General features: G+C 47.0%; 1 protein-coding gene across 1 annotated transcript in view; it reads left to right on the top strand.

Moving 5' to 3' along the window:
- Positions 1–5106: 5106 nt before the first annotated feature.
- Positions 5107–12031, top strand: part of ITPKC (inositol-trisphosphate 3-kinase C) — a 24761-nt gene continuing 17836 nt past the window's right edge. Inside the window, exons 1-2 of the mRNA XM_061596795.1 lie at positions 5107–5353; positions 6464–6547. Of these exons, the coding sequence (XP_061452779.1) occupies positions 5246–5353; positions 6464–6547 (192 nt within the window). The 5' untranslated portion in view covers positions 5107–5245. The remainder of the gene's footprint in view (positions 5354–6463; positions 6548–12031) is intronic.

Below are 12031 nucleotides of genomic sequence, written 5' to 3'. Positions count from 1 at the left end.
TCAGATCACTTGGCTCCTGTCTTCCTTTCACAGGTTTCTTCTAGGAGGATGAGATGCATGGGGTGGGGTGGGGTGAAGGGGGGCAATGGCCAGGGATAAATTGCTGAATGAAGGAGGACATTTTCCTCACTCATCAGCTGTGTAAGAGAGCCTCTTACTCAAGTCTCTTCCTGTGTGTGGTTAATGCTGTGTTTGACACAGCAAATGTTGGCGGGGGGGGGGAGAACTGCATCCTTCCTCCTCTTCACAGTACCTTGCAAGTCACATCTTTGTTAAATTGGGTCCCTGATTTGAGAATTTGTGTGTGCTTTTTTAGCCCTTTGTGGCTTTGCTTCCCACCATGGGTCTGGATTTACCTGAAATGGCCTGCTCCATCAGCTGTTTTAAATCTCTACCTGGGTGGTGCTTATAGGTTTGCTGGGGCCCTTGGAGCCACAATTTGGGAACAATAAATACCCTTGTTCCCTGTGGCCTGTCTGTCTCCTGAAGCATATAAAGGGGCAGTCGGTCTCCTCCCTCTGCCCACCCACCCCTCTGGGAAATGAGGGGGAAGCATCTCCTCCTCTGGGTGCTGTCAGTTGGCCTTTGCATTGCTAGGAAGAGCACCCCACTTTGTGGCCCAGCAGCTGGAGATCCTCCCCCAGTTCCTTCAGGCTGTCCCTGCTCTGTCTGAGGCTCTGCACACCCCACCCCCACCTTCCACCAGCTGTCACAGTGGGACCTTTCCTGATCAGGATGTGCCCAAGTTTTTGACATTCACTTTTCTGGGCAGTGGCTTGTCACCATTGCCTGCCTTTGTTTCGATGGCAGAATTTTGCATTGTGGCAAACTCCTGCGGGGCGGGCCCATGACAGTAGTTGGCATCTTAAAGAGAAGCCACAGACCTGAACTTACAAGATCTGAACAGGGTGGTTCATGACGGATGCTCTTGGAGGCCACTGATTCATAGGGTCGCCATAAGTCGTAATCGACTTGAAGGCACATAACAACAACATAGTGTGCCTTCTGGCTGGCTATTCTTTTGAGAGTCTAATAGCCCATAATGGTCAGCTGATGTCTCATTCAATGGCATCTGAAGATTAGCAGATAGCTGGTGTATTTGAGAGCACATTTTGCTGCTTGAGATGGCGCAGGAAACGGCCTGTCCTGGGGAAGTCAAGATGCACTGCACTCTGGGAACACAGGAGGCTGCCTTATACGGAGCCAGTCCTTTGATCCATCAACCTTGGTGTTGTCTACACTAACTGGCAGCGGCTTTCCAGCATCTCAGATGGGACATTCCACACCCTACCTGGAGATGGGGGAGGAGGAGGACTGACCCTCAGACTGTCTGCATACAGAGCAGATGCTCTGCCACTGAACTGGAGCCTCCAACCCTGGCGCTAAGCATGGCTGGTGTGGCCAGCAGCACCAATAGCTTTATCTTCCACACATCTGTTTAATCCTCTTTTAAACCCACCCAAGTTGGGGGCTGTCACTGCCTCCTCAGAGAGCAAGTTCCACAGCTTGACTATGCCCTGCATGAAGAAGCCCTTTCTTTTGTCTGTCCTGAATCCTCCAGCATCCACCTTCGTTGGAAGGACCACAGTTCGAGTATTGAGAGAGAGAGAGAAACTTTCCTCTGTCCACTTTCCGTAGAGGTAAAAGTGCAGGCAGTGAGTTGTGCAGATGGGCTGATGTTGTTGGGGCCCATAAGTGAATGGGTAGTTGGCTCTGGCTGCGGCCCCCCTGGAAGTGAGGATATGCCCCCCCTCAAGGCCTGTGAAAGGGAAGGATCCTCTTCTGGGCTGTATCTTCTGTTGGAGGGTCACGATGCTGGGAACGGAGAGTACTGAGTGAGCTTAAGTGTGTGTTTGAATCTTTGCTAAAGATCATACCTTCCCTGCAAATTAGTCAGAGACTTTAAGCTTTAAAATAAAGAAATAAGAAATAACTAATTTATTCTGGAAGTGCTTGATAGGAAAGAGTCCTATATCTAGCTAACTAGCTAAGTTGGAGCTGCAAACACTGAGCCCAGTGCTTGCCCTCATGCTTGGAGGAGAGGGAGAGACAAAGGAATATGTCTGCTCTTCCTCACGAGAGAAAGAAGAAGGTAAGAAGGGGGGAAGGAACTGTGATCAACATCCTTTGCATATCAGTCTAGCAGGAAGGAAGAGACAGCAGGAGATCAAAGGACAGGTATAGCCTAACAACCAAGAGGTCTCCTCTCTAGCTACCCTTCTTAACTCCATGCAGCCTCAACCCACAAGTTGGAGTTGAACCACATATATTCCAACATCTTCTGTATTTCTGCTCCACGCAGGCTGCAGCCCTGACAGCTATCCTTTTTTTTAAAGTACCGTTTTGCCATCTCTTGGATCTTCTCACCATCCAGAGCTTGAGCAGAGACCTGCCTGGAATGCCAGGACTCAGCTCTGGAGCATGGGAACCGATCAAGAGAGTGGGATGCCTGATGAGGTGTGGCAGTGCCCAGAGTGTCTGACTTGGACCAAGAAGACCTGTGTTCAAATCCCACCACCACTCCACCTGGAAGCTCACTGGGTGTGTCCTAGGAGCCAGTCACTCTCTCACCCTTCTGGAAGCCGTGAATAGTCTCCCAGGCCAGCACCACATTCTGCTACTCCAGGATGGCCCAGTGGGTGACTCACTCTCTCTCCTCTGGGACTTATGTCACTCATCCATTTCAGTTCAGTCAGTTCTCAGACCTGACGTCTTGTGCCATCCACCCCCCTCCCAGTGTGTCAGCAAATGCTGCATCATCACCTTCCCCAAAGGCCACACGGAAATGACCCTGATAAATGGCAAATCTTTTGTCATTTCAGGATGATCTTCACAGCGTGGAACTGAGCAACCCAAACGTGCCAGTCAGTTTCCTCACAAGAACCTTTTAAAAGGAGATTTGAACTATGAACTAAATTTAAAAAGAATAAGCTTCCAAATGTGCATTTTCTGTCTAGAAAACACACTGAGGAGGCAAATAGTTCATACTTTTTTTAAAGTTCAGCATCTCTTAAATGCCACTATTTTCATAATTTCAAAGTTCAGTGTCCAAAATTAAACCTCTTGTGATACTTGCAAGGCCTTTCTGAGGGCCAGATGCCTCTGCGGCAGGTGTGATGAACTCTGGCCCACAAAAGATGGCGGGGTGGCAAGTGCATGAAAAGATACACAAAGCGGCTTAAAATAATTATTAGAAAACACAACAAAACAATACAATGAGCCAGCCATCGCAAACAGCTAATTCCGGGAGCCCTGAAAGGACAGCTAATTATTAGTGTTCTTTCACTGCTGGGGGGTCTGCTTGTAGAGACCGGTAGATGGACCGGGGGTCTGGCTCAGGATAAGGTATGTTCCTATGTTTCTGTCAGCTGCTGAGAATCCCAAGTGGGGAGAGTTGCTGCTGTTGCACTCATGTCCTGCTTGTGAGCTTCCCATTGGGACATCTGGTCGGCCACTGTGGCCAGCAGGGACTTTCTTATGCTCTAATGTGAGATTAGTTGAGGGTGTGTAAGTGCACCCATCCACCCTTCTGCTGTTTACATTGGCCATGTTGGACAACAGAACTGTGTATGACATTTTTTAACAAAGGGAACACTCAGAAACCTGTGGAAGGAGAATGTCAGTCTCCCAGGAGGATGTTCAGGAGTCAATCCTAAGCACAGTTACCAGCAGAGAGTACCTGTCATCGAGGGACTTCTGCTTGAGTAAATGTGCTTCTAAGAGACCTGATAAGTTTCATGTTCCGGCATAAATATTTTAAAGGGGGACACCTGCATGCTGCCGAGGCAGAGTTGGGATCTGTAGGTAGATCTTTTTGGCACTTCCGTACCTGATTTGGGTTCAGTGGCAATTGGGAAAAGACAGCTCCGGGCCAGGAGGAATTCTCTCCTCTTTGGGTGTGTTTACTGTTCCCATTCAGTTTGTTTTGCCTGTTTGTTAGTAGTTGGAAGTGAGTTGCAGCCAGACCCTGATTGGACCTTTGATGCTTTTGATCAGGGTGCATCTCTTCTTGGCATACAGACAAAAAATGTGTCACACTTGGCTCACACCTGGCTGGGCTTTCTGCAACGATGTTCCCAGCCCTAGGTGATGAAGCAGCCTTTCTGCTAAGTTAGGCCACTGGTCCAACTAGTCCAGGACTGTTGAGGAACAGTGAGCAGTGGCTCTTCATCAGTCAGGAAGAGGCCTTTCCCACCTCCGGGGCCTTTGGGATTTGTGTGAAACATGTGCTCTGCTACTGAGGTACGCTCTCTCCATGCTCCCGCCTGTCTGCCTGTAAAGGATAATGCTGCATCCCTCACGGTCTCTAATCCACAAAAGCTTCAGTGCTATCTCTGTTTGGTTAAGATGCCACAAGGCTTTCCTGCGTTAGCTCTTAGCGTGTCCTGAAACATGTTGCTCAATTACCTGCAAGCCTGGCCCTCTGAATTTCCAGGTCTCTTGTGGCTGGCTGAGAATGCCAAGGGAAAGGCACTCTGCACATGCTCAAGGGATGCCTGCTCTTGTCAGCTACTTCCAGGGGTATAGTTGTCCAAGGTCTCAGCAGGTCTTAGACCCCTTACTTTTTTGGGAGCAGGGTCCCAGCAGGGTCCCTATGTCTCTAGCATCCTACGAGCCAATCAGCATGAAAGGGGACTGTGTGTGATACTGAGAAGAGTCTTCCTACATGCTTCCTTGTCCTTTCCTGCTGATTGGAGCCAATCAGAGTGAAAGGAGGTGAGTCAGCTACTGAGACGACTCTTTTCAGGAGCTAACACTCTCCCCTTTCATGCTTACTGGCACCTGGGGATGTCTGTTGTTGTGGCAGAAGGCGTTAACAAGGATTCTCAACTCAGCAGCAAAAAAAGGGGAGGAGGGCATGGCTATGCCTATGGGAAAGGGGCCCCGCACTTCTGAATTTGCCACTACGCCACTGGCTCCATTACAGGTCCCGAAGCTGAATCCTTTTTTATTATTTATTTATTTATTTTTGGTTTTTGAGCCCCTGGAAGGAAAGGAGGCGCGGCGGGCGAGGGACGCGTGAAAGCAAAAACAGCAAGCCCCAAGCGAGGTGGGAGAGGCGGCTTCCGCGGGGAAACAGCCGGGGTCGCTCCGCGGCTGAGCCGCGCCCACCAGGGAGCCGAGGGCGGCGCCACCTCCTGGGGCGGAGCGCGGCGGCGGCGGCCGGGCCGGGCTGGGCTGGGCCAGGCAGGCAGCAGGCAGGCAGGCAGCTGAGGCGGAGCGCGCCGCGAGTCGAGACGGGGAGATGCGCCTGGACGTGGCGGCAGCAGCAGCAGCATCAACGCCGGCGGCCGGGCAGGCCCACCTCCCCGCCGGGCAAGGCTCCAGCGTCGCCACCGCCGGCGGCGGCCAGGTAAGGTGGCTGCAGAGCCCCTTCGCCGGCCCTCGCATCGGCGCGCTTCCTCGCGAGTAAGCCCCGTCCCCGTCGCAGCCTTAGGCTCGGCTCGGCTCGGCTGGTGCCCAGGTCAAGGCTGCGATCCTCAACTAGGGAGGCCGGCCAACCGGTTGGCCGGTTGACCTGAAGAGGACTTCTGAGTAGACCTGATTGGCATTGCGCTGCTGCACCGCACTGCGGCTCGATCCGGCTGCATGCTTCATTGGAAGTAAATCGCACGGCGTTCAATAGGGCTTACTCCTAAGGAAATATGCCTTTGGTCCAAGTTTCAAATGGTTTTGTTTCTTAAAAGTTAAATAGCGGCTAGGCGCGTGCTTTAAAGACCCGGTGGGTCTTTGCTTTTTTCTGTGCCAGTTAGAATTTAATTGGCTATTTTCTTTGTATGTATTCCCCCACGGGGCCGGCGTCTTTCAAACAGGGAAGGCTAAAGAGCTATGGCCCTATTTTAAAATGGGACAAGGTGGAAAATAGATCACCACCAAGTAGCAGATATTTTTGGTTTTCTTATGTTACAGTGTTGATCAGGCTGCAATATCAAGTAAACATGCATTCAAATCCCGCTGAAATCAGTAGGGATTACTTCTGAATAAGCCTGCTAAGATTGGTGTACGTAGTGCATTTCAGCCTTTGCTATAATAATATTTTGAGCAATGGGCATTGCTCTGTCTTCATGACGATGGTGATTGAATGGAAGGGCGGTATACAAATTAATTAAATAAATAAATAAATAAATAAATAAAATTCTTACTATGCCATCCCCAAAAGCAACCTTGTGGTCACATAATTGCTTAGCAATCAAAATAATTCACCTGTGGGGTAGGCTTCTGTTTTTGCCCCTCATTTTACAGGTGGGAGGTGAAGAGGAAGGGCCCTCAGAGCTCAGTGGGAGAGCACTGGCTTGGCTTTGCGATCCCCGCCTGAAATCCTAGCAAGCCACTTCCAGTAAGGGTAGGCAGTGGTGAGCGAGATGGACCCAATGGTGGTGTTTCTGTGTAAGGGGGGCAGTGTTATCAAAGCCCCTTCCCTGCAATGATTCCTAAATTCCAAGATTTTATCTTGGTGTCACAGCTGCAGTCACTAATGGCAGATGCCATGGACACCCTCGAAGGAAGGAAAAGTGATAAAGAACGTGTCTGGAATAAAATTCAAAAGGTAAAAAAAAAAAAAAATTTAAGTAATTGCTAAATCAGCAGATTTAGCAGTTGCTAGGAAGGAAAGGTCTTTCTCAGGGGTCACATATGTTCTGGTGGTTCAGTAAAAGTTTCCTGAAGTTTTGCACCTTGGCAAAATTCAAGCCCAAAACCATGCATTTTGAAAAAAACGAGTTTGCTCTTTGCATTGATATACTCTCATCTAGATAGCCCACCCACTCTTCCTGTGCAACCCATCAAGGTGGCATAGACCAGCTGCCTGGAATTGTTTACTATATTGAGCAAACTGTGATAGGGACAGTCTCCCAAAAATCTTGTTAAGTCCACAATGATAAAGCAATACAGGGAGGAAAGTAACTCTGTGATAGTGTAAGCAACAAAGAGTCGTGGCACCTTAAAGACTAACAAGTAAACTAAAGCATAAGCTTTCATAGGCTACAGTCTCCATCAGATGCACAAAATATTATCCTAAGCTGCAGGTACATATATACATGATTTGAAAGGGGAGGATTGTAAATAGTGAGGTCAGAAGGAAACGAAATGCAGAAAAGCACAGGGAGTGACAATTGTTTTATTCACAATGGCATTCATAAAAATGTACTTGATAAAACAGACATCCTAGCATTGGTAAGCCAATTAGCACATGTGGTGTGATTAAAAAAAATCTATTGAGCAGATTCATTGATAGCATTGAATCTTTTGATATATTGTAATCCGTTTCATGTTGCAGTCCATCTTGGAAGTTCTTGTCTGATTTGAATAACCCCTTTTAAGGCTGTCCAAGTCAGTGGCTATCACAACAACTTGTGGTTGCAAATTCTATAGTTTACCTATGCACTGTGTAGGAAATAGCACAGTCTTCCTATTTCCCGTAATGGTGAACTCTATGGGACTCCTCCACATGGACTCTAGAGTCTAAATCAGCACTTACATGTCATTAGATATTAAACTTCTTTAAATAAACAGATAACATTTCCACAGGCAGCCAAGTAAGACTGATATGGTTTGAGTTAATTAAAATAGATAACTGCTGGATTCAGCGACTTTTAGAATGGGTATACACCTGTGGGCTTCTGAATGCTATAGTTCTAGGAATGTATGTGCAGCATATCAGAAAGAGATAAGAAAATGATCTTGTTCAGTTTTCTTGACTAGTGAGTCATGATGCATGTCCAGGATGTCTATGCAAATAATTTATTTGTTTTTGTTATTTGTCCTTTTTCTGTGTGTTTTATCTGAGGAGATAAATATTGCAAGCACAAGCATTTCCCTAGGTTTGATCTCCCATTTGCCTACAGAATCCACGTGAGAAACTCTTTAGAAATCACAAACACAATGTGTGTTATGTTATTAATGTAATCAGTGGCATTAACTAGATCGGGTGTTCTTCAAAATCTTCCTGCTCATTAATGAACACACAACAGCCACTGTGCACAGGCACACACACAGCTTTCCCTGGCAGCAACTGGACTGTGTTGCTTATACCTGCTAGTCAAATTTTCATGCCTAAATGGCTCCACAGCATCAATCTGTTCAAGATGTAAAGCTGCAATACATTTCTGTCTCTAGTCATTCTAGAAATGTGGAATGGTTTTCCTGATGAGGTGCGCCTGGGGCCGACGCTGCTATCTTTTCGGCGCCAAGTGAAAATCTTTTTATATTCCCAGGCATTTTAACGCGTACTACTAATATTTATTGATGTATCTTGCTGCGGCTTTGATTATTTTTGTTTACGTCTGTTTAGTTTGATTCTATTGTATTATTGTATTTATATATTTTCTGATTGTTTTATTGTTATGTACACCGCCCAGAGTGCCCTTGGGCTTAGGGCGGTATATAAATAAAATAAATAAATAAATAAATAAATAAATAAATAAATAACGGGGCTGAGATTAACCAGAGACTTCCAGCAAGCAGTTTGCGCTCAGCCCTTTGCAGGTAAGAGAGTTGAGAGGGAGGAACTCGCCCAATAAGGGCACCAGGTTGTAATGTGATGGATTAGGTGAGACTCTAATCCAGAGAGATCAGGGAAAGTGTAATTAAACAAATCTAATTAAAATCTGGGAAGAGGCCTAAGGACTGGCAAGGCCTTTGGACCGCCTTTACGGTTCTCGTTTAGCATCCCTTCCCCTCCCCCCCCCCCGTGAAATAATTTGTTTCCTTGGCCCAGTTAATGACTGATATGCAAAGTATTTTCATGAGAGCTGAACAACGCCAAAGTGAAAAAATAACTTCATTTTCTGAATCCTGGACATTTTGCCATTTTCTTTGGTCAATTTACAGTCACACTTTCCTGTTTTTTGAAAATGATTTTCATAACAAAGGTCTTAGCTTTACCATGGAAGAAAAGTCAGAGAGGGAAATCTGACTAACCCTATATATATTTTCCTCCTTTGAAACGAAAGCACTTTTGATTGAACAAAATCAACAGGGTTTCCCCTGCCCCGTCTGGAGTTCCAGGAAAGTATTGGTGCGCATATTTTTTAAAAACTAGTTGACTTTGGTACTTTAAAAAACATACTGAAACGTGAGATCTTACACCCCCCCTCTCAGTACAGTTCCACATGAGCCAGGCAGCTCTTGTTCTGGGTACAGAGTAGTGTTTCCCTTCCTACCTGTGTTGGCGTTTTCTGAACTTTGGCACTTGCAGAATGAGTGTGTGACAGGGAGGGAGGACATGAAGCCCTGCACTGATATTTGTAGTGGCAGGCTGGGGTATTTCTAATTTAGGCGAGAGAGGAAAATTGGTCAAGTAGAACATTGCCTTGAAAAATAACATCTGTATCTGATAGTTGGGGTTATGTTGATTTTTGTGAAATGCTTATTTGATCAGAAGATCTCTGCTACCACAAAATAATGTGTTGCTGCCTCGCACAAGCCAAAGATCTATCATTTCTGTTTCTGGAATGTTTTGCGTCCTGAGGAGAGAACCATGAAAGTGCTTGAGCTTCATCTGGTTGGTTATTTATGTTCCCTGCAGTGCCTCTGAGAATGTGCAGAGCACCTATCTCTACCATTGTGAAACTGGAGCATCCAGATAATGGGCCTTTTTCTGTCTGTGAGCAGCATCCAAGATAGACACTTCACTTGTTCCAGGTGGAATTGTTCACTTCCTGCTGTATGAATAATCCCCATTTTCAAAGGGAGCTAAATGGATGATTCATCCATACTTTTGCTCTTCGCTGGTCTTGCGTTTTGAGGCATCGAAACCAGTCCTGGCTGGGCTCGACTGTGCCCTGGAACAAGGATTTGCTGCTTGGGCTGATTCACTCCACAGGAGAGGGTGTGCCTGGGAGTGGAGAGACCTGTTTCCCTGAGCACGTTCCTGCCTTCTCCCTGGGTCTGATTATGCCCTGTTATTGCTTGTTTGGGCAGGATCTGAAGGCAAGTGATGGGGACTTTCTGCTAACGCGAATTCCCAGACTGGGCATTGTGTGAATCTGGCCCTTCCTAAGAAACATCTGGAGCAACTTTCTGTTGTGCTTTTAAGTGTGAAAAGAACGTTATGGTTTTGGTTGTTCCTGCAAGGGTGCTGTTGCTTAGGGCACAAATACTATGACGGTTAATATTAATAATCCCTACTACTTCGCAAATGGGGAATTGAGGCTGAAAAAGGGGCGGGGCAAAAGGACAAACATCTGTGCACAGTCCAAGGATAACTGATGGAATTTACTATCATAAAATGTAGCTGTGGCTGGTAGCTTGGACGGTTCTTGAAAACAACAACTAGATGGAAAGATGGCTGAGTCTTTTTGCAAACTCCTGGGGCTCAGAGTTTCCTATGTATAAAAATGAGCCTTCATAGGGCAAAAGGAAGGAGCTAGACGGACTGTTGCCCCATGAAGGCCTAGGACAGAGAAACTGGGGGAAGACTTTCATTTTCTGTCTTCTGACTGTCTCATAAGAATTTGGGTGTTGTTTGAAGACTCCCTGGAAATAAACATCTCTGGTTCCATCTGCCCCCAGCCTGAGAGCTAGCTCACAGTGGGGAAAACATGGGCACATGTGTGTCATTTGAAAGGTTTGTGATTGTGGGAGGGAGCCGGCCAAGTCAATGAGTCCATTGCTTTTGTGAGGTTCATTTGCAACCCCTTGCCAGAAAGTTTTTGATTTTTTTGGTGGTGGTGAGGGAATTCCCTGTTGCTTAAATGCGTATCTTCATATTTACATAGTACACATTAGACTGGTCCTTTTTTTTAATCACTACATTTGCTCCCCAAATGATTAAATTGGCCTTCCCCAACTTGGTGCCCTCCAGATGTTTTGGACTTCAGCTCCCATCAGCTCCAGCCATCTCCAAAACATCTGGAGAGCACCACATTGGTAAGGCCCCGCTAAATGTTCAAAACCCAGTGTGCATAAGAAAGGTGAGGTCGCATCCCCAATAAGTGCAGTGGGTGCTGTTGCTTTGCTGTGCTGTGCCAGAGGAGGGAAGCAGCAGCAACCGCATGAGTGCTGCTCTGCGTCCCGAACGGCGGCGACTCCACAAGAGTAACGTGACAACCTGAGTGCAGCAAATGAATGCAGCCGCACCAAGACTGCTTTCTGGGGCTTAACATCCACACACGGGTTGCCTTTCTGGGAGCTGACATGATATAGATGTGAAAGGCAGCTTTGCAAGAAACGGATAGCAGCAAGCAGGACTGGGCAAATTTGGGGGCTCTAGTCATCCCCACAGGGGCTGATGTGACCTAAGAGTTCAAATAATTTCCCAGCCCCATGTGGAGCGGGCACCAGTGTCATACTGCCTTCTTGGGGTTCTGGAGTATGTTTCCCCAGCACTGTCACCAGCAGGTGGGACAGGAGTTGGAAACTTCAGAAGTCTTCATGGCCAGCTATATAGGAAGCTGCCTTATTCAGAGTCAGACCACTGATCTGTCTAGCTCAGTATTGTCCGCACTGACTGGCAGCAGTGGCTCTCTAGGGTTTCAGGCAGGAGTCCCTCAGGGCTGCCATTGGGGGTTGAACTTGGGGTTTTCTGACTGCAAAACAGATGCTTCCAGCACTCAGCCGTCACTCTTCCCAAGGCACCACTGAAGAGTGAGCCGGTTTTCTGGCCTCTGGGAGAGAGGGAGTACATTACTGGCAGGGCACATCTCCAAGGTTTGCCTTCAGGAGGAGGGAGGGGGGTCAGAATTGCCCGTTGCTGTGGACAGGAGGAGAGTCGGCATAATTAGGCCTTGTGAGTGGATCTCTTTGCTTGCTGTGTTATGTTTTTATAGTGTTTTTATAGTTATGTTTTTATAGTCTGTTTTATTTGTTTTGTTTTAACATTATATAAGTCGCTTGGGGACCTTCGGGTATCAAGCAACTAATAAATCTAATTAGTAGCAGTAGTAAGAGGACTTGCAAGATTCGAGGATTCCCTGTCAGGTGTGGAGATTTGCTCCAAAAGCTAAAAATAGGTCTTCCCCCATTGCCAGGTTGAGAGCTACCTGGTTGGCTCCATGTTCTGCTTTGAAAATGAAAGGAGATGAGCTGGGAA

The sequence above is a fragment of the Rhineura floridana genome, chromosome 15, assembly GCF_030035675.1.
Source record: "Rhineura floridana isolate rRhiFlo1 chromosome 15, rRhiFlo1.hap2, whole genome shotgun sequence".
In the NCBI taxonomy this organism is placed as follows: domain Eukaryota; kingdom Metazoa; phylum Chordata; class Lepidosauria; order Squamata; family Rhineuridae; genus Rhineura; species Rhineura floridana.
This window is presented reverse-complemented; position numbering and strand designations above follow the sequence as displayed.